Below are 22,860 nucleotides of genomic sequence, written 5' to 3' on the forward strand. Positions count from 1 at the left end.
GAGCTTGAGTAGTTGTTCCAGTTCTTCTAGTGGATTCATAGATGTGTTTCTACAGTGCAACATTTTTCTGCTTCTCTGTTTGGTGTTATTTCCTGTTCAGACACAGAATTCCTTCATTTCAACACAAACCCTTCTTTTAAAAATCATCACTTCTGGCAAATGTTTGTCTCAGCTCTTTAGTCCAGACTTGGTGGATAGCATCGTCCGGAGGAGTGCAGGGTTGTTACCAACCTCACTCCTCTCTGCATGTAAGGAAAATTTAAATCACTGCTGGATTTCCTGAAAGGATTGATCTGAGTATCGTCCAGGTATACTGTGAGGAGCAGGCAAAGGAGGGGTCTGGGGCAGTACGAGCAATATTTTGTATCGCTGGGTGATCAATGGTGGAATAACAGATGAAAGTTAGTTGACTTATGCAAAACTGATTATGGCTTCTCTAAACTTAAGATTTACCTTTTATTGCCTCTATGTGACAAATGCACAGGTGGCGTTGTCAGGTTTTGATAACTGATGACATGGACATAATTATTTAATGTGTTTGGATAGGGTTGTAATGAAGCAGGACAAATGTGACCTGTGTCCACAGATGAAGTTCCCCTGCCTCTTTCCTTTTTCTACTGTGTTTGTGCTTGGGCATTTCTGTGCTAATTTGTCCATGCACTGTATACTGATCCTTTAGAAAGAGACTTTTTTTTTTTTTTTTTTTTTTTTTTAATTGAGTTTCTGTGTGGCGAAGAGGAAAAGTGTATGGGTTTTTTTTTCTTCACAGTGGATGCATAAGCAGCTTAGAATCATGACCTGAAGATAATATCTTAGTTTAGAGGTGATTTCATTTAGTGTTGTACTAGCTGATTGCAAAAACATAGGCAAAATGCCATTTGTTGCAATTTGTGTCTAGAATGTATAGCTGCTGAATGTAGAGTTTAACACAGAAGTAGCAGCTTCTAATTGCAGTGTGACAGGTGAAAAATGGAACAGTAAAAATGTTAAGTAAGTTTGATTATTAAAACATTCAACAACAAATAACCTTACTGAGGGACTAATGGAGGGCTACCCAGAAAATGAGTCCAAAGACTCTAAAATATACTTTTCAGGAGCTGATTTGAAAGAGGTGAATTTCAATTATATATGTGGCTTATAAGCTCCAAATAACAGGCCAGGTATGGGGGGTGTTGCCTCCTGAATTTCCATCTTTACTGGGACAATACCGTCAACTGTGTGTCAATAATCTGGTGGGAAGCTCCATATGGCAGTTGGACATCAAAAACGGAGCATTAATGCACAATTGCAAAATGTGAACATGCTTTGCAGTCAGCATATGCTGTCTGACAAATTAACATTTTGTTTTCCTCCCAAGTGTGCAGATTTTCCTGCCTGTCCCGCTGTGGCAAGGCGGAGAAGGAAATGTTTCTCTTTGCCGATGCAGTGCCGAGCAGTGGCTTGCGGGTCCCGTGGTGCCGTGGCCCAAGCTGCTGCTGCCTCCCGGGTGTAGGGTCGGCGTGGGAGCCGCTTTCGCGCGGCAGCCGGGCAGCGCGGGGTGAGTGGGTCTGGTGGCGCGGGGCTCCCCGAGGCGTGGTGTGAGCCGTGTGCGGCCGTGCTGCTGCAGATCGTGTTGCTGCGGCACCGCCACGGGCGAGCGCAGCCTGTTTCCGCAGAGCCCTTCCCCATTGCTGAGGGAGGCCGGTGCTCCTGCCCTGCGGAGGAAGCAGAGAAATCCCGTGGAGCACACGGGAAATACGTTTCCAAGCACAACTTTTTTTATTGCCCGATGTCTGCGTTCCTGGATTTGACAGAGCAGTGCTGTGCAGGATGCCTCTTCCAAGAATTTTTAAGCGTAGTCTTTCCTATTTACCTGAGAATTCCTTCTATTGTTTAATATTTAAACGGTTTTTTTAAAGAATTGGGAGGAACCTGAGAGCATCGTAAGTTTATCTAAGGAAAGGTTTAATTTACATAGCCTTCTGAAGTAAATTAGTGGAGTTCTCTCATTTTAGGGTAAGAGTTTCTCTGAGACCACTATGAGCCCTAGAGAGTCCATTCTGATTGCAAACAGATACCCTGTTATTAATGATGCTAAAGAATTTAGTTCTGGCTTCTGAGAAATACCCAGAGCACTTTGAGATAACAAAAAAAGAAAAAAAAAAAAAAAGGCAGTGCCTCATCCTGGAAGACACCCTGAATGCTTTGGGGCCCTGGGAGTGCACTGGGCAGAAGGCCTGAAATGGATTAATAGATCTGTTTAATACTCTCTGAGTGTTTTGGTAAAAAAAATCAAGGCACTTCTGAAGAAAAACAGTGTGCTTCAGTGGTTCTCCGCATGGATTTGGGGCCCCGTTGACTGGGTAAGTGAAGCGCTGCGGGATGCTGCAGGCCCACGCATGAAGCGCTGATGCCGGAGGACTTCTTCCTGGCAGTGGCTCGAATGCTGTTTTGAGCAGTGCAACTGAAATGGATCTTCAACTCGGATGATCCAAATACAAAGCTGTTCCTGGAACAACACATTCCTTATAAATGGGTTCGGTACGCTTCTGTAAGTCTGGTGTATGTTCTGAAGCTCCACTAAGCAGGGAAGCTTTAAAATGAACTTTTCATCTTGTTCTGTCACAGATGAGTTTCTGAAAATGTTTGGGTTTGGTTTACATGGTTTACTTGGGTTCTGGTGATAGTGCTGTATTTCTTTTCTGTGTTAGGCCCTCAAAAAGAGGACAAGAAACCAAACAGTTTTTACAAATATATTTGAATTTTGCAACATTTTTTCACTAAAAGGAAGTATACCTGCACATTGAGAAGAGATGAGCACTTGTAGCTCAACAACCTTTTAATTTTCAGCTACTCAGCATGGAATAATAACTCTCATTTTCAGTGATAATTACTACATTGAGAGAAGAAGTGTATTTTTCAGTAATTCCTTGTATCTTCTGAAAGGGACTGTGCTACATTAAGTGACTCTTGTGCTACATTAAGTCCACCCTGTGTGTTACTGTAGGAGGCACACCATTTTTAAAAAAACTGTCATGGAAAGCATTGAAGAGTATAGGCCTGGAAGAGGTGCTTTTTGGATGGTTTTTAAAGTACAGCACAGAGTAACAAGACACGTGTAGTGCAGGTTATAACAGAGTAAATAGGAGCTCAGGACAGCAATTAATTTCTTGAATTAGCATTTAGCTTGAATGTGCCATGACTTACTAAGCCCTTTAGTGGCGTCAGCACAAGGTGGTCGCAGGGTTCAGCCGCTTGCCAGAGTCTGCCGGAGAGCAGTCACATTGCGTCTCGTGACTTGTACTGCAGAAAGCGGGACCTGAAGCTTTTGAGTCAGCTGGCAAGCTCAGTTTTGGCTTAGCTTAAGAGATGCACTTTCTGGGTATAACGTTTGGTGTAATCTGGGTGGCTTTTTGTTCACCCCAACTTCTGCATGGCCGGGAGCATTTCTTCCTATGGTTCTGAGCATGGAGGGTTTTTGCGCTCAGGTGGGCTTCCTCACAGGCCCTAAAGGAGTTGGACATCCACCACCACCCAGGGACCGTCGCAGGCTCCTCGAGAACATGCGGCAGGGCCGTGCCCGCACATGCTTTCCGTGCCTGCGGCCAGGTGACCCTCTATGTACGGTGCTGCTTTCCATGGCCTTGGGCTTCGCTCTGCACGGCATCTTGCCATGTGCTAAATCTGAGGTCGCAGGTATTTGTTGTGCGCTGCTGCCGTGTGTCGCTGCGGGATGGTACCTCAGGTTCTCCTCACTCTGCTGTAGGCATGACCAGAGCAGGGGTTTTCTGCGCAGGCTCCGTCTGGAGGGATGCTGCTGTGCGCACCGCGTCTCCCTCCTCTGCTTTTGGCTCGTTTCTCGTAGGCAAGCTGCAGCCTCCAGGGTTCCCACAAGACAATCCAAGTGCTGAAGGAAAATACGCTTTGCTGTTTTTAGCCATGTCTGTTTTCATTCTTAAATTTATGTTTTTAAATAAAAACTGATGGTCTGGGCTGCTGATGGGTAAAACACGTGTTCTGTAGTAGGGCTGGGATTGCTTGGCAAACAGCAAGAGCAGGCCGGGACGGGAGAGAACTGAGCGGCGGATGTATGACCAAAGCATCCTGCGAAGTTGCATGGGTGTGGGGCGCTTCCTCGCAGACCTGCTGCTGTCCCGAGCAATTCTCAGAGACTTCACTGAATGCTGTGGATATTGAAACACTGGACAAAATCGTCGTTGCCTTTTAATTGAACTGCTTATAGATGAAAATGCTTATTTCTGTGTTTCCCATCCATGATTTCTCCCTGTCTCTGACCTACAGTGCTTGTGATATTCCCTGGTCTGAACTCATGGCAGTGGCTCCACCACATCGCTGCTGGTTCTCCGGGGTCTGGCAGCGTGGTTGTGGGATGTTGGCAGTCGGGAGCAGGGGGGGTGTGCACACACACATGTGCTATTTTTCTCTCTTTTGCTCTCCCATCCTCTGCCTCCCACACCCCTTCCTTTTCTGCAGAAGGAGCAATAGAACTAGGTTCAGAGTTGAGGCAATTTTTCCTTTGGGGTTTTTATGTAGTTGGTTGAACGTGCGCAACAGGAATAGAGAGCTGAGTTTCCCAGGGCCGAGATGGTCCTGCCTTTTCCATTGCGGGAGCGCCTTGCTGCCTGTGTCGGCTTTGCAATAGTGGTGGCGATTTCACCAGAAGTCTCTCTTGTGTACAAGGCCAAGATGTATTTGTGAGGTTTTTTGATCAAATTCAGTGTCACTAAATTAGAGGCAACAGATTTGCTTTATGTCCTGCTCTTTTTGCCTGTCTTCTCCTCTCAGATGTTTATTTTTTCCATTCTGTGCTAAAAGCCACTTGACAGTCTAGTTAGCTTGAACCATCTAGTAGCTGAGCTGTGTAACTTGCAGGTGTGCAGCAGCCATGGAAGGGATGTTCATGCTCAGATTTAAGGGCAGAGAAGCAAAAGTTTCTGAAGCTGTGTAGACCTTTTCGCCTATGGTGTGATCAGGTTGCCCATGTGTCTGTGGCAGTAGAAAGTGTGCACGCGGGAGGTGAGAGGGAGGAGGAACCACGACGGGTTATCCTAGGAAGTATTGACATGAGGTGAGGAAACAGTCTGAAGGCTCATGGAATAAATGGTTGTTTTTACTGCAGTGAATAGTGACAGATATTTCCATCAGTTGATGTTCCGGTTCCACCACAGATGGAGTGAGATGGCCCTGCTGGGATGAATGTGCAGTCTGGGCTCTCTGGATTTTCTCCTTGTGTAGAAAGAATCTAAATACTGCAACTTCAGTGATGAAAGCTCCTCCTTTGATATTAACAGCATGGATGGAATTATAGCAGTGACTTAAACTGTGAATCCACTTCAGTTATTGGGTGTGGATGTGGGTAGGTTTCTCCTGTCCTGCTCAATACTTTCTTTCCTCTGATGTCTCTTCTTGACCATCTTCAGAGTATTGTGGATTCTTTGGGAAAAGTACTATTCTTGAAGATTTGGAAAGTGTCTGTTACACAATTGGATCTAGCACTGACAAGTGGTAACCAGTGTGTCATGAAAAATAAGGCAGTTTCAATGCTCTGAGGTAGAAGGCAGTTTCCCTCCCCAACCTCAAGCTTTTGGAATCAACCAATTCTTTGGGAATCCGCAAAAATATCCTTGAAGAGGAGGTGGCTGAAGCTTTCCTTTGGAAGCTTCCGATCTATTCATGCAATGATTGGCACCACTGTGGTAAGTGCACATCACCCCATGGTCCCGCCTTTCATAGGCAGGGGGATCAGCTGCGTGACTGTTGTGATGTGTAGTGAGCCTTAGGTAGTAGCTGATGATTTATCTGGCACTTGGAATTTCCGTCCTGATGCAGCAGATGGTGATGGAAGTCATCAAAGGAGGATTGGAGAACTACCTTCTCCAAGAGAGGACAAATAGTAGAGTGGATACTTTTTGGTAAATCTTTTGCCCCTCAGTATTACTTTGACTCACATCCTGATTGAATTACACTTGTCTCCAGAGCAGCAGTAATTGTGCTCGCTGTGAAAGAAATCATAATTAGAAGCAGGTCCCAAACACAATGTTTTCTGCTCAGAATTGTACAAAATTTAAGGAAGGAGCTAAAGCTTCTTAAGCCAATAACAGAATCACAATTAAGAGTTAGAAAAGTAACCAGGTTCCTTGATAAGATACAGTTAAAATTCAGGATATATTTCCTGTCAAGTGAATTACAGAAATACATTTTTCCATGAGACTACCACATAAATATTTCACAGGCACAACATTACATTTAAATAATGTATGTCTTGTTAAAAACACTCACTAGTCAGAAAATCCCAATTTGTGACCGAAACCTTCATCCTTAAGCTTCTTGATCTGGAAGTTTCCAGTCTTCCTCTTCCAGGGCACAGTATATATTTAGCTTTTACCCTGCAATTAAAAATGGATTTTGCCATCCACATTTATTTCTGAATATTTTAGAATATTGTCAAAAGCATCTGCTTGTGGAGGATGAGGCTGCTCTGCCCATATGAGTGTGGTTACTCCTTCCCAGCTCTCCTTGGTGTTCGTCCTTGCTGCAGATGAGTTTGAACAGTTACGCCATTAATACTGGACTTCACTCTGGGCTGAATTCGTTTTAGTTCCTCTTGTGGATACCTGTAAATTGTTTTTATTTTCTACACACATCTGCACATCTGCTTTGTTGAGGTGTTGGACACTGAAGTATTCACAAATTAATGTTTTTCAACTGTTCATAAGTGCTGAGATACGCATTTTCTGTATGTCCCCAATCCTGACAAGTCTCTTGACCTCTCTCTCCCTCCATGATGTGATAATACTTGCTTTCTTGCACCTTTTGTATTTTATATTTATGGATGTGCATGCACTGTTACTTAGATTCACAGTGGAGATGCCAGCAGGGACTCTTGCTATGCTGTAAAAGGAAGGACAGAGAAACAGGGCTGTATGCTCTTTTCTTTTAGTGATAAAAAGCATGGAGCAGGGCTCTCATTTGGAATACCAAAAGGTAGTGTAGAGGATAGTGCAGTGCTTGACCATTTATTTCACAAAGACTGTGAAGTAGTTGGAGTTTTTCACAAGATTGGGTCTATTAATTAAAAGACCAAAAAGTGAGGTAGAAAATAGATAGACACATTTCCATGCCCTGCATGTATATACTCATGCAGTCTCTTTCCACAGAATGGTTGCTTTTCCCCTCATTATTTAAGACTGTTTCCTCAATTCCAACTGCTAAACAGAAATTGCTTTAGCAGCCTGTGAGTGAGATTTCAGCATGTAAGTTCTTGCTTTGTATGACAATTCCCCACTCCCTGTTCTGCTTTACTGCACTGACAGATTTTTCCATGTTTACAAAGGAGATTCTGACAGCTTGTTTTTTTGCCTTTTGTTACCTTTATTCTTTTCAATTCTAGGAAAAGCTTAAAGGGAAAATTTGGCTGAAGAAATTTTGAGGGGAAGGAAGGAATAGAAATCTTTGATTTTTGAAGGAGTGTTCAAGCACAGTATTTCTGTCAGGTGAAATCAGCAGCTCCCACAGAGTTACTGCAGAAGGCCACAGGACTCGGCCCCGTCCTTGTCGGTGCAGGGGAGCCCCAAGGGTCCCGACAGCTGCACGGACCGGAGCCAAGTGCGTGTTCCTGGAGGGGCTGTGGCTGGTGCGGCTGTGTGTGTGGGAACCATCGTGCTGGTTGTGAACCCCATACAGCACCTACATATTGCTGGCATCGATACTGAGGGAAAGACTTGCTGCCACCAACCCCTTGCCAGGGTAACCCTATTCACTCTGCATCTGATCTATCTAAGAGACAGCTCTGCAGAGATGACCAAGAAGGAAAGATTACAGTGCTGTGCTAAACCTGGGGAAATCTACGTGTTATTTCCAGAGATTCCTTGTAAAACTTTGAGAAAGCCTCTTCCTTTATCTTGACGGTCTAGGCTGTAGGCTCTTGGAGGAGGGACCAGTTTCCTATTACGCCAATGTACCATGGATAGAACTATGTGGTCTTAGTGTCACAAAGTAACTGGCAGTGACCCACTAAATATTCTCAGTGAATTTTGAGAATGCAGCTGCTCTGAGACTTGACCAGTTTAGCCCAACTGAAGTCAGCATTGCTGATGAAGGAAGCACTGAGGGCCTCCTGCACACCTGATAACCAGTTCCTGCCTCTGGGAGTCATTTGTTCATTCATTTTCTCTGTCTTTCTGTATGTCTCTCCATTGCCCATTTTTGCCAGTGGAAGTCTTTGCAGATCCGAATGATTTTGTGGAAACTTACCCAGACTGAGACTCACACAGTGTAGATCAGTGGCTGAACCCAGAGTTGCTCCCCATTCTTGCTGATCCTGCCACAGCACGGGCCCATCTGAGCGGGGCTGAGGTAACTGGAGTCAGGAGGAGGAACTGTCTCTTTAGGTAGCAGTGCTGCTTCGCACTGCTTTGAACTAACTTTCACTGTGGCACTTGAGTGAACAGAGACTCACAGAAAAAGAAAATTCCTTTCTCGGGGTTCCATCAGCCATAGGTTGTACCTTGTACTTCTGGTATCTTGCAGGACTTTGCCTCCAATGTCTTTCCTTTCCAGCAGGTTCCTGGCTTGCCCATCTCTGCTCTGTAGCTACATATTGAGTGGGGATCCTTGCTGCCTCCAGCTTTTCTTGCTCCCATTACAAGATCAGTGTTTCAAAATGATATTGTCGACTTCAGCACGTACTTTGCAGCAAAACGGAAAAAGCAGGCTGTGTCATCTTGACTTTTGACTGATCTGTGATTCATGCTAGGCAGGTACCATTTCAAACTAGGCCTGCTTTCTGATGAAAATACTTGCAGATGAGTGCCGGGCAGGCCGGGTGATGGGTCACGAGGAGCGCAGTGTGCAGCACTTCTTCAGTGTCCTGCGAGGTCCTGTGTTTCCCGTGACCGTGGAGGCTGGGTTCCTGTGCATCGGTTCGTGACCCTCATGCTGGCAAGGTATCAGCACTAGAGGGGGGATCGTCTATCACAACAAGATTAACTGTAATCCTGTATTAACCTATTTGATCATTTTGTGGTACCACTGAATAATTTGTAATTAGAGACAGGCACCTGCAGCCTCAGATAATCCTGCCTGCATGCCTGCTTCCCTCCCTTGCTCCTCTAGCTCTGCGAATCCCACTGCCAGTGATAAATGCTGTAGGCTTTTTTCTTATCTTCAGTTCATTGCAGTTTTGCATGTCTTTGAACTAAATATTTGAACTAAATCACACTACAGCTCCCTAATTAGTGGTAAGCAACCAGTTTTTCTCAGCTTCCACTCTTGTCAGATGTGGTATTTTCTAGATAAGCATATCCTCATTTTTCAAAGCCTTGTCCTTGGTTTTTCAGGTTGGATTATACCTCTGAGAAAAGAGCTTTTTCTGTTTGACTAAACAAAGTATTTTCCAAAGTGATTTTCAGTCTTTTGAAGAGCATCAGCTGCTGAGGTACAAACCCCAGGTAACCTGATAATGGAAACGATCCACTCCACCGCTGTACAGCACGGAACAATCAGCTTTCATCAGCGGGAGAGCAGGCTCAAATGGTGCAGTCAAGTAGCAAAATGCAACAGGAGCAAAAGGTAGATGGACCAGAAGAAGAAGAAAAAGCATAATATACAGAAACATTGTAAGAGCTTGAATTGCTTTCCTAGCCTACTGTATTCCTGCCTTTTACTGTGTATTCTTTCCGATGCACCTACCAGGATTATGCTAAGTGACTCCAACTCATTTCTTTGAACTTTATACTTCTCTCTTTGCACACAGAAGACCCATCATTCTGTGTTTCTTCTTTCAGCAACTCCAGTGCTGTATTTTCCAATCTACAATTGCGTGTGGACTCTCGTCGGGTGCAGCTGCTGTTCCACCCTGGGTCACCAACTTGCTCTTGCGTGTGATGTATCTCTTTTGGTCATCCCTGTGGGATGGTACTCCTTGCACAGTGTCTTCTAACTCGATGTGATTGACTGCTTCCATTCTGGCATTTGCTTTTCAAGTATTTCTTTTGCTTCTCTTCTCTTAGAAGTTAATTTTCCTTCTCTCTAGGAAACCACAATAATGCTCTCATTCTGAAATTATTTTTCATTTTGAAATAATTTTAAAGATACTTATTTTAAATGTTCCGGAAAAAAGTTCAGCAGACAAAATAAACAGCTAAAAGAAGTTTGAAGAAATATTGCTAAGTGTTCTTACATAGATTTCTTAAGTTTCCACCCCTCAAATTCTTGAACCTCTTAGGAAAACCTGGAAAATCCACCCTTTTTCCTTTTTCATTAAATGCATTTCTGCATTTAATGATTGTTACAGTATGTGTGTTGAGGATTACCAAATCCATCACAAGTTGTCTGGTCTCAACCAAAAACCAGGAGTGAGTTGTGTATATTTATCATTTTAGATGTGTTATCAGATTCATTGTTTACTTGAAAATAGCTATAGAATATGGGATTCAGTAGAGAAGACACTTTGTATTAAGTCACCAATGATAAGAAACAATTTCACATCTTCTTAAATAAGCAAATTTTTAGTCAGTCAGATACAGGAACCAAATACTGTTTTTTCTTTCTTTCTTTCTTTCTTTCTTTCTTTCTTTCTTTCTTTCTTTTTTTTTTTTTTTTTTTTTAAGAGATATTTGTTTCTCCAAGGAAGTGAAAGAATGCTTATTAAATTATAGGAATGGCCAGACTGTCTTCTGGTTAAAGGAACAAACCCCCAAATGGTCAAATCCACCTGGGCCCACTGCAGAAGATGAAGGGAAGACTGAGCTAAACTGTCACTTTTGTACTGAACTTACAACACAGAGAAATGACTGATTTTGAGACATTTTAGCTACCTGAACTGGCAGAAGCAGTGCCTTTGGAAGGAAGCACTTGAGAATGCCCACCGGGGATTTGGACCACAGTGGTCTTGTGCTGCTGTTAAGCTGCACTCCATAAAGAGTGGTTTACCTCACTGTCCTTCCTTCCTTTGGTGTTTCTCATCAGGGAATGAAGGCGAGGTGGTGCTGTTTGTATGAGGAAGAATGACAGAATACCTGTTCTGCGTTACCTATCCTGTATGCTTTTAATTATTGTGGAATTCTTCTGCTGCATAAGTATTCGGAAGTACTCAGTGTAGAAATAGAATTGGAACTATTCAGGAATAAAATGGCTTTTATTTTGGAATAATATCCGCTGTGGGAGTTATTATAATAGAGCAGTGCCAGTCAGTCTCCATAGGTGAACAAGATCAGAGTTTTTTTTGTTGTATTTTTTTTTTCACATTTGGACTATCCGCTTTCTATTTTGTATCATATTATGCAACAGTGATAATACAGAGGTCTCTATGAATGTTTAGAGTCTAGGTGCTAAAAGAGAATGTTTCTGTTTTGCAGCTCATTCACAATCCCGTCATCCGCCTCTTGGTTTCTTGCTGTGCTTCCTTGCTCTCTTTGTGCACCAGAATCATTGCTAATTTCACCACTGCCAAGAAAATTGTTTTGTTCTTTGTTCATCTGTATCTGTCAGCCTTCAGGGCACAATGTTATGACTCTGGAGATTTCTTTAGTTAGAGGTTTTGTGGGCTAGTGACAGAAGGTATAGTTGTGTTTCTAATCCTATGTACTTGTTATAGAAAGCTATGGCACATTGTGTGCCCAAAGCACCTTTACTGTGGAGGCTGGAAGTAGATTTTGACTGTCATTTGCATCAGAATTTGCTTTAAGTTAATATCTAAGGATGAGTTAGCAATTACTGATTTCTGGTGCTTCAGAGAAGTGAGAGTCTTCTCAGAACTCCAGTATATGACTTCTGTTACTAACCTGGAAGAATTTCCCTCCTTACCAATACATAAACTTCTTCAAGATTAGGAGAATTTTCTGAAATACTTTTGCCACTTTGTAGCCCATGCTTGCTTGCAGCTGCAGTGCCTTCGATCAAGTGTGCTGTGTCTGATCTTTAAACAAATACACAGTACTGAATATTGTGTTCATTGTGTTAGTGTGGGGGCAGACAAATCGATAGACGCAGAGTCATTGTAATGAATTGAAAGTCACTTTAATAAATTAAGAAATAAAAGGATTTGATTTTATTATGCTTAGTGAATTTGCCAAGGGACTTGGCTATTAGAAGCTTGATCTACATCTGTGTTCCTGTATTGTTAACTGTTTAGATGCTGGCATCTTTCAGACTGCTAATCTGATGAATTCACAGGAAAGCGTACACCTTAAGATAACAAGGTTATTGCTCTCTAACTTGGAAGGTACTTGCTGAATGCTGTCAGATTTAGCCACTTGAAAACTGTAGAATGATGCAATGAATTCAATTCTTGTTTGCTTTGGATAGCCTAACTTGCAGTCTGCTCGACGAGCCATCTCCAGCGGGACTTCTTTCTACCTGCAGTGTATGGTTTGATTCTAGGTGATGCATTTCAGTTGACTATATGGAATTTCAGGCTGTAGCAAGTGTATTAAAACTCAGAAGTTATTACAGCTGAAGAGTTATGCAAAAAAGGAGATAGGTCTCAAATAGTTCCAAGTTCTTTTTTTTTTTTTTTTGGTTTTGTTTTGTTTTTGAGCCAGAAACCAGCATTAACAGCACAATTAAAGTCAAGTCAGAAAATATGACTGATAAGATTCCATCAACAGTATTAAGTGTTGCCCTTTCTTATTTTGTGGATTATGTTGTCAGGAGAGACCATTCTCTGTTCTGCTAACTTAAGAAATAGGAATAGAAAATATTCCTGTATCTGAGGGTGGAATTTGATAAATAGTAAATGTCAAAGATTAATTTGAAAAAGGCACTTTTTACATTTTTTTTCCTCGGGGTTGTAAGACAGCTCTAACTTCTGATATGTTTTAATATGGCACAGCTTTCTCCTAAGCTATTCAGCATCTCAGCAGAAGAGTAGCAGTATTTGGCACAATATACTGGACTGTTAGATCTACAATTCCAGTTTTAAAAATCCTAGGGAAAGTAAATCAGAGAAAAAAAAAAATAACAGTATAGCAGTCATTTTGCTGGATGGCTTTGTGACAACCAGCCTAAATGCTGTTATTCACTTATAAATGTTTGAAGGAATCAAATAGGTTTATCCATCATTGATGTATATTTGGATGGTTTGGAAGAGAAAGCTGCCCCCTGTAAGCTTCACAGCAGCGTCCAGAGGTCTTGCAACACTCTGTCAGAGTGAATTCGTAATACTGATTCTCACTGAAAAGATATGTCAGTAACCTAGGAGAGCCTGTATGAATGAGGCATAATCTTATATAGGAAATGATGGCATACAGCTGTCTAGACAGGAGCATTTTTTTGAGCCAATGATACCAGAGAGGGGAGCTGGTGGTTGCTTTCCATCATTTCACCTTTAGTGACCTGGAGAGGCATTTAGCTTTGATGAACCAACATTATCTTCTACTTTGTATTCATATTATTAGACAAACTTGGCCACCAATTCAGGCTGAACTTTACAAATCCCTAGCGCTTAAATTTCTTGGCTTTACTGATTACTTGAGAAAATGAATCAGTTCACTTTGACATGAACATGAGGTTTCCCTTCTCAAGATGGAGGAGATAGCAGCTGCCAGTGTAATGGTTTCAGCAGAATGCTTTCAGCATTTTCTGGCAATTGAATGACTACATACCAAGTAGCTTCCAAGCTGGAAAGAGAAATGGAGACCTCAAAAAAAATTACTGAATTTTCTTTAATCTTAAAAAAAGAAAAAAAACCAGATAGCTTTGAGACTTTGAAAGAGTGAGTAATGCTTGCCATTTCCTTCAGACACCAGTCATTTATACTGCCTTTATTCTTTTCTGTTGCTTTTAGAATAGTGTCAACATTCTTTTTTTATAGTGTAAAAAAAAATAAAAATAAGTTTAAATATAGCAGAAATGCCAATCACTGGGGTAAGAATTAAGATGAGGATTGAAGCAGCTCTCTCCCTTTTCTGATGGGTGTATATGTACAGCTCCTGCTTTGCTTCCTGTTAATTACCTTCACTCAGGAAGATTTTCAAAAACCTTCTGTTGATCATGTCAAAACAAAACATTTTGCAATCTGTCTGTGAAATAAACAAAGCTTCTTTCTGACAGCACCATAGTAAATGCCATTGTCTGATTTGGAGCATTTCTTTTCTTCTCTCAAGTATTGACTCTGCTATCTATAGAGCTCTTCAGAACTGTCAGTACCCGTTTGTAAATTTATGGAAATCCAAGTATTTCAGAGTGGCTAGGGTCTACCATTTGTATAATATAGGGACATAGCTTCATGATATGCTGGCTGCGAATAGGAGAACCAGGTTAAGTTCCTCTTCTGCTCTGCCACATCTGTTCTTTTCCTGCTTCTTCTCAGTGATTTAGTTTATTGCATGCTGCCACAAACGCTTTCAGGAACACAGCTGAAGGTGTGGTGAGCAGAGGCACGAATGGAGAGCCAGGGTTTGAGGGCAGGGCAGCGTGAAAGGTGTCTTCGTGGCTGCGGCTGATCCGATCTGGAGCGGTTGCCTGAGGCGGCAGCATCCGTCCCTGTGCGCTGTCACTGTGGGAGGTGCAGCGTTCGGCCACGGAAGATCCGAGCTGAAGCTTCACGCCCCGTACGGAGTGCTGCTCTGCCCTCCATGTTGTCTCTGCCATACCACCTCCCAGGCAGAGGGACTGCAATGAGGAAAAAGCTGGCTGGGATGTTTTCAAGGGTCTTAGCAATGAATGTTTGCTGATCCACATTTTGATGCTATAGTCTGCCATTAAATGTATTTACTTCCGTGAGATGCTGCATTGTAGGATGTTCATCACAGCAATAAAATTGTGACCGCACCATTTCAATATCATCAAATACAGTTAAACTGTGGCATTTTCATGTATTGAGGATTTTTAAATTCTTCCAGAACTCTCTGTTCATTCTTTAGAGAGTTGGCTCAGATCGGTACAGGAGCTCAGGCTAAACCTTTGCAGTTTTAGGATAACCTGCTTTTCAGAGATGGCCAGGATGCTAACGCTGCCTTGCTTTGCCTTCTAACTGTGGCTTTATTAGCAGTGAGAAGAGCATGTTGGAACAAGTACTCCAACCACAACATGAATCTGGAACCACGCAGATACTCCAGTAATGAACTTCTCATTAAATTTCTTGAGCAAGCAAATGAAAAATGAGCTGCTGCTTCTCTCTGTGGTTCTGTCCTGTGTCCTCTGTCCTTTGCATGGAGCACTGCATGTGCTGACTTCCTTTCCCTGTGACCTCCGAGGCAGAGTCTCCGGTCAGCTGCTGGCAGTGACTGACTGAGGACCTGGACGAGGGGCTGCCTGGGTTATGTCAGAGATGGGTCACACTTGAGCGAGGAAGCAAGCAAAGGGGACAGTGTCATGGACCTTTCTCTCTGTGACCCTCTCCCTGGAATGAAAAGCTTCCCTTTTTTCCTGATCTTGGTCATTTTCTCGGAAGAATATTATTGAGGGAACAAAAAATTGTTGCAGATTTCAGCAAGTGGGCGTTTTTTACTACCCTCTTTAATAGTCATTACTACATGAAGTTTATTTCATTTATTTGGAAAAGAGCAGGTTTCTCTTTGAGGAATCATTTAAGTAAAATACATAATGCTATATTTAGTGGAGAAAAGCCAGAGCTTCTTACAGTTAAATCAGTTCTTGCTTCCTACGTCAGGATGTTTGTAAGAACACATTCTTTGGGCCAGAGTTTGAATCCTGCATCTTTTTTATCCAGACCAAAACAAAGCTCAGTACTGAGAAATTGTCTGGATTGATTTCAGTCTAACAAGCTCTACAGGTCCTGTAGAACAGCAGTATACTCGTAACAGTAGTATATGAGATTTCAAGAACTTACACTTTGTAGAGTTAATGGATATAAAAGATGTATTAATGATTTTGCTTCGGGCCCCAGGGAATGTTTCAAAAATGTTGGAATTGGTATGTCTCATTTGATTTTCTTCTACTGTAACAACCTAAATGCTTCAGCAACACAGAAGGAAAGCTGTGATTTCCCTCAGCGCATGTGAGACAACCCAGGATGACCACAAGTAAGAGATGCATTGAATAGGAAATTACATAGGAAAATACAGTTTCACCCCTAGTTTGTCGATTCCTTTCCTGTGAAAGTGAGGCCAAGGAACAGAACAGGCTGTTCTCCCCACAGTATTCTCCAGTGTCTGCTTCACGTAGGTCATGTTTGCACTGCATTGCAAACTCTGCTGCCAGGGTAACTTTGGTCATGTCATTGCTTTGTCTGTTCAGCTTTAATATGTGTGGGGATTTCTAGCTTTTCCGTTGATGATCTCAGCCCATCAAGTGGTGCCTCAAAATGCTGCTGTGAACCAAGATACTCTTTCCTTTGGTGAGCCCTGGACCTTTGCACTTGGAGTATCACATGTAAATGGTTTTCTGGTCTTCTTTAAACCACAGCATATTGCCTGCTGTCCAGACTCTGCTCCAGGAAGAAATGTACCCGTGAGGTAGAAGAGCATCGTTTTGCCTTTTGTCCTTCTGTGAGACTGGGGCGTTGAGGGCTTTGGGCAGCACACGGCAGCTTGTGGAGAAACAGCTTGTGGAGGAAGCTAGGTATCTTGAGTTACAGTTCGGGAGCTTATTCACAATTTTTATTTGTGGCAAAAAATGAGCAGAGTGGAAGCCACTGACTTGACTAACTCGGCATCTCGCATTTTAATTCTTCTCTAAAATGTAAAGGTCTGCGTGAGCACAGGGTGCAGCAGCAGGAGTTGTGGGTGGCGCTAGGGGTTCACGCTCTCTCCCGTGCTCTGTCCTTGGGCACTTTGCTGCCGGCCTGTCCTGCCCGGTCGTCTGCTTTCCTGAAGTCTTCCAGCCTGCAGTTTTGTGTGACGCTCCTACTGAATTCATCAGTAGAATTACTGTCAGTCACTTTGATCAGATTTCAGCAATGACAGAAAACAGGGACTTTAGTGCGTGTGGTTTTGAGCTTCTTTATTGTTTCCTTATGATTTTGTATCAGTAGATAGTATAGGATGAAATGTCTCAGTTTGCTTTGAATGTTTACATGTTTGTAGGCAGCGTTGCAGTTTGGCTGTCTTTTGGAAGGCCTGTTTATACATTTCCACCGTTTCTAGTGGTATCAAGGAAGACAAGGTTTGGGCAGGTTCCTGCGCTTTGAGCTGCGAGGAGGCTGAGGCGGGAAGTCTGCAGGTGATGGGGGAATGAAATGACTGTGTCTCTTCGTGCTGGGCGTCGGGCTCGCGCCTGGGGGCTGGCAGTTGTCCTTGCGCGGTGGGTGGGTGCTGCCGCGGGGGGCAGCAGGCAGCAGCTGAGGGTTCGGCCACGCGGAGCCCTTCCCGGGGCTCCGGCGGAGTGCGTCCTTCTCCACCCGGCTGCTGTGCTCCGTTCCCGTTCTGAGTCTTCTGCCTCTTCCGAACTCACCGCACTCCCTTTCAGCCCTTCAGGAGTAAATATATTGGTATCACGTGATGCCATTTGTGCAGTTTAGCAGTGAGAAGAACAGGACCATCTAGAGACGTTTGGTGGAGAGGACCAAAAGATGCGACTGTTTTGGATCATTTCTAATCCAAAATGGTTCTTCCCTTCTCATAAACCTGGTTAGGATTTGTGTTCAGGCGCTCGTGTGTCTTGGTTATAAGCATTATGTAAATAGAAAGTCAGTACTTAAACTAAGAAGCTTCCTGGCTTCTGCAGGCACCTGTTGGGCCAGAGCTCATACCCGCACCTTTGTGCTTAAAAACCTTTGCTAGACAAACTGTGGTACAAAAAATATGTTTGGTTTTTCTTTTTGAAACTCACCGATACCTTTCAGCCTTTTCAGTCCTGTGCGTTACCAGTGCCGCGGCCCAGGTCTTGGCCGCACGCAGAACAGATTCCTGTGGCTGGTTTTAAAGCTTCTCTCTGACCGTTTCATGCCTCCTGCGTTACTCAGGTGTGCAGCGCTTTTCTGCTTACCTTCTGGTGCCATTTGCAATTCTCTACATCTCTGTTTTTCCTCTGTCTCTGTTAGAAATTTTTCAAAGTTCAGCAGACTTAAGTCTCTTCAGCCTTGTATTATACAGAAGCCTTATGTTGTTTTCAACATTTCCTTTCCTAATAATCCCGAACAGCCTGTTCTGACATTTTCGGACCTGGGCTTGTTGGCCGCGTCCCATTTTTTTTCCTGCCATCTGAGGCTTAAAAAAGTGTTAGATGTTTTACTGGATGCCCTAGGAATAAACTCTGTGGATGCCCAGACTGTAAATAGTATCAAAAAGGGAAAAGGCGACGGCTGTGTTTTGTCACACTTTCCGTGTTCCCTTACCTCAGGTTCCCCCTCGCTGGCTGCGCGCCCGCGGGTGCCGGCAGCTGCGCGCGCCGCCCGTGCCCGCAGCGTCCCTCATCTTGCTGCGCTGTCGCAGCGCGGCGGCGGCCTCCGAGCGCGGCCCCGGCCCCGGCCCCGGCCCCGGCCGTGCTCTGCTGCCCTCGGAGGTGACGCGCCGCGCCGCAACCGCGGGGCGCTGAGAGCCGCCCGGCGGCGCAGGCCCGGCCGCCGCCCTCGGTCCGCACGGCGCCGCGCGCGGGGCGGGGGGCGGGGCCGCGGCGGGAGTGGGCGGGGCCGGGGCCGCGGGGTGGGGCCGGGGCGGCAGGAGCCGGGGGCGGGGCGGGAGTGGGCGGGGCCGGGGCGGGCCCTCGCTGCCCGCGGCCGTCACGGACGGGGCGCGCGGCGGGCGCAGGGGCGGGGCCGCTCGCGGGGTCTCGCCCCACACCGGACGCGGAGCGATGCGGGCGGGGCCCGGGGGGCGGCGCGCGGGGGCGGCGCGGGCGTGAGCGGCGGCGCGGGCGGCGCCCGCTGAGGGAGCCGGCGCCGATGGCGCGCGCGGCGGGCCGCGGGGCGGCGGGCGCGGCGCGGGCCTCGCGGCGGGGCCGGGCAGCATGAGCGGGCGCTGCCGCGCCGCTGCGCCCGCCGCCGGGCCCCAAGCGCGGCCTTGATGCCCGCCCGCCCGCTCTACAAATATGATGAAATGGCAGCCGCGGAAGAAGGTGAGTGGCCGCGCGCGGCGGCGCCTCTGCCCGCGTCGCTGTGGCGGCGCCGGGCTGGGCGGCGGCGGCGCCTTCGCCGGCCGTTCCCCAACATGGCCGCGCTGCGCCGGCGGTGGCGCCGGGTCCCCGTCCGCGGCGCTCGGCGCCGCGTTTCGCCGGTGCTCCCTCGGGGGGATCGGCGGGCTCGTGCTCCTGGCAGCTCTGTGCTGCTCCGCTCTGCTTGTCTTTTTGGGGAAAAACCTGCTGGAGCCAGCAGGACTCCCTCCTCCTCCGCAGCGTGATGCGTGATACTGTGTTTTACTTCAGGGAAGAAATCGGAATCGTACGTGAAACTCATGAGAGTGTCACTTGCTTTGAGCGCTGCCGACCCTGAAGTAACGGGGCTGCGTCGCGTCGTGGCGGGTACGTGCTCGCCCGCAGCGCCGGCCGGCAGCGCTGGCTCCCCCGGTACCTCCCCTCCTTTCCCCCCCTGAAGCGCTTCCCCTCGTTTTCTCGAGCGGGTGATTACTGCCAGCGAGCTGAGTTCGTGTTTCAAGTTGCTGCACTGGCAGCAGAGCAGACAGGCAAAGGGTGAGTTTGATGGGAGCGTCCGTCCGTTTTCCAGCCTCCTGTGTCAGTCTCAGGTTGGTTTTTGGATGTCTGCAATAAACTACAGATTTATAAATGTCTGTTTTTACTATTTCCAACTGCACGTACAGTCACTGCTGTGGTTATGGCTGTGGAAACCCCTCTAGGCCATGGTTGCAGCCGGATCGACTGAACCACTGAAATATTGTTCTTGGCAGCTGGCTGGCCTCCTTGACTGGTGGATCCTGTTTCGAGTGTCGGGATTCGCTCCATGGCGCTGGCTCACCCCTTCGTGCCTAGACCGGTGTCAGATGCTTGTGCTTTTCTCCATGCTATCATCCATGTCCTAATCGAGCTGATTTGGGGCGACCAAATTTGATTCTGTGGAGAGAATACGGAAGATAGTTGAATTCAGTCTGAGCTACTGGGTGTCTTACTAGCCTGGGTAAAAATAATTCCTGCTGCTGCTGTGATGTGATGGAAACTATGTTCATGCTGGAATAGGCTCCGTTTTCAGCTGTGGTACTGTACCAATAAAACCTAAGCAGCGGTGGAGTTTATTTTGTCATTGTTGCCAGCACACTCCCGTGAGCGTAGCCAGGCTTTCTGCCCGCGAGCCTTTGTAGTGTGGCAGTCATGTGCTCTGCGGAGCACTTGCAAGAAAATGACTCACGCAAGCCACGGAAGAATGGTACTGCTGTTCCATCTGTTAATAGGAAGATCAATACTGTCCTCGCAAAATAAGAAAGCAGCTGTAGTAGTTGGCATCGCTACAGCCCTTGGTTGTATATAGCTGTTGGTCTCTCCTGATAATGAAGTGATTTGCCTGCCTCTTCCAAGCTTGAGAACTATAAATACAAAAGCAGAACATGTGGGCTATTGTACAGAATTAGGAGTCCTTTTTTATTACTTAGGTTTGTTGTCATGTTGTTTTGCTTTCTCATGCTCTTTTCATGAAACGTTTAAGGTGTTTTGTTTGTTGCTAGATTTGTGCTTTTAGCTATGATTTGTGCTTTTAGCTATGGGACTGCGCAATGTAGGATTACATGTGGTTGTAGTCCTCTGGGTAAACATAAACTCCTTCATTTACTGATGTTAAGATTTGGCTATAATCCTTTCTATACAAGACATTATTTTGCCCCCAAATAATGGGGGGGGGGGGGGGAATCTTTACGTGACCAAGATGTTTCTGTGTCATGAACAGTATATGTTTTCGTAAGTTCAGAAAATTGTTATTGCTTACCAAATTTTTTCCATGAGCACCGGAACTAATAAAGGCTAGTTCCCTGTGGACTTTGACCACTTGCCTCTGACTCTGTTTCCCTACAAGTTCCTCTGTTTTCCTCTTAGCCACCCACCAGGCTGAGATGCTAGCCCAGAGCAAAGTCCACATTGATTGCCTGGTTGGCACTGTCATTGGGAATATATTTCCATGGCCAAGGGCCAGTGGGCTCGAGAGAGGGCTTGCGGGACTGGGATTGGGGGGTGGACGGGTGGGCGGGCAGGCAGAGGGACTGTCAGCATGCTGTCTAAGCCTGCTTCCTTGTGAAGCCATGCTAAAATTCAAGCATGTGATGTTCAGTGTTTTAGGATGAGCAGAACAGCACTCTCAAGCTCTCCGGAGGCTAATAATTTAATTTTACGTGACCTGGATACTGATACGGCTGATGTGTTATATTGACTATATTATTTGAAAAACTTAAAAAATAATATGTTAAATGGCTCAGACTGTAGGAATTGTAGCCTCCTTTTCCATTTATCCTTTATCGCAACCTCTTTTTGAAGCAGAAGGAAGCTTCAGGGTATGATTTGCTGGAAGGATGAGTATAGCGTTGCTCCTGGCCCCGTGTGCCATGTGTGCTGCTGTAGGGATGCTAGCTCAGCTTGCCCCCTTGTGAATGAAACACTCTGCTCCCTGTTGCTTTTTGTGGGATCTCACAGTCCAGGAGCCACCTCTGGCTGCTCCATCTGTTCCATTGAAGAGGATTTGCTGCAGCCTCGCTTGGCTCAGGGAGGAAAAGAATGGCTCTCTGATACTGTTTGTTGTTGTTTGATAACATAGATTCTCTTCTCTGTGAATAAAACCATCCATTATACTTGTGATTGCCTGAAGGAACACTGGAGTTCAGCTGAGAGAACACTCCCTTCAAAATTATTAAATCTGTCAGGTTGAAAAAGGTGGAGTGCTAAGTTTATTGAACATACTTTATTTTTTATTCAGGAACTATTTTGGTAAATTTTGCTTGCTTAAGAAGCTGATGACAGAAATTGTTTCAGATATTAAAAAAAAAAAAGTATATAGAAGTCGTCTGCTACTCAGTTACGATGATTAAAGGCTGGAGATAACCTGAAATCCCTGACTGACCATGTCAGGTGGAGATTTCCTGGAGGATTTATTAAAACATTAATAATGATAGGCTAGTGAACTGTAGTACCCTGTTGTTACTGACATACAAAAATCACATGTGTTTACTGAGAGCTACGACATTTCAGTAAGAGGAATTATTTGTATGTATTACCTCTCTATAAACAAACAACTACTTCAGTCTTTCTGCAACACAGGGCAAAATCTGCTCCTAGGAGATTCATGCAAATCTCATTAAATTTATGCCTTAATGTATTCTTACAGAAATTTATTTTGCTTTTTATATAGTGTGGCTCTATAGTATTATGGTGTGTCTAAATGCTCCATCAGGATTGTAAATGTAGGTTCAAGAAGGTAAGGTTGTGATTTAAAAAGCGTAACGGTAGGATCCAAAAGAGGCTCAGACTTTCCTTTTAGCCTTTAACCGTGCACCACAATTTGTAACTCTGTCTGGCAACACTGCCACTTACTATGGGCATACACATCCATTTTTACATGGATGTAGAGGAACAATTTATTTCCTGTGCAATTTAGAGTTTTAAGTGGAGCCTAAGCTAACCCAAACCTATTATAAGGGACAATCTGTATTAACTTCAATTGAAACAATGGAATATCTTTTATTGACCTTTTTCTTGACAGTAATTGAGCTTGTGTGGCATATTACGCAGAAACACTGCAGGGAAAATACGTTAAATGCAACCTGTTTCTCCTGTGAAATGTAACAAGTTGTAGAATTCTTCTTTTCCTTGGGGAATGAATGGACTGATTCCCTGGCAAGTTGTTTGTGTAAACCTAACCTGTTCCTTCTGTGATGCATGGTGAACTGAGAGTTGCTCTACACTTGATGAGAGTCTTTCAAAAACAAAAAAGTGACCAAGAAGTATTTGCAGCATACAATATAATAATTTCTGTAGAGGGACATGAAGTTTAGTTAGTACTTACTAATTTATAAATTAGTAAATCACAGTCAA

General features: G+C 44.9%; 1 protein-coding gene across 5 annotated transcripts in view; it reads left to right on the plus strand.

Moving 5' to 3' along the window:
* The window catches only part of TTC28 (tetratricopeptide repeat domain 28), a 225,209-nt gene that overhangs the window by 59,097 nt on the left and 143,252 nt on the right, over window positions 1–22,860 (plus strand). The window contains exon 1 of one of the 5 annotated variants that reach the window (XM_062589808.1): window positions 18,888–18,957. The exons of the other annotated variants lie outside the window; for them this stretch is intronic. Coding sequence (XP_062445792.1) covers window positions 18,931–18,957 — 27 coding nt within the window. The 5' untranslated portion in view covers window positions 18,888–18,930. Of the gene's footprint in view, window positions 1–18,887; window positions 18,958–22,860 lie in introns of those variants that run through there. 5 annotated transcript variants of the gene reach the window in all.

This window comes from Rhea pennata, chromosome 17, assembly GCF_028389875.1.
Source record: "Rhea pennata isolate bPtePen1 chromosome 17, bPtePen1.pri, whole genome shotgun sequence".
In the NCBI taxonomy this organism is placed as follows: domain Eukaryota; kingdom Metazoa; phylum Chordata; class Aves; order Rheiformes; family Rheidae; genus Rhea; species Rhea pennata.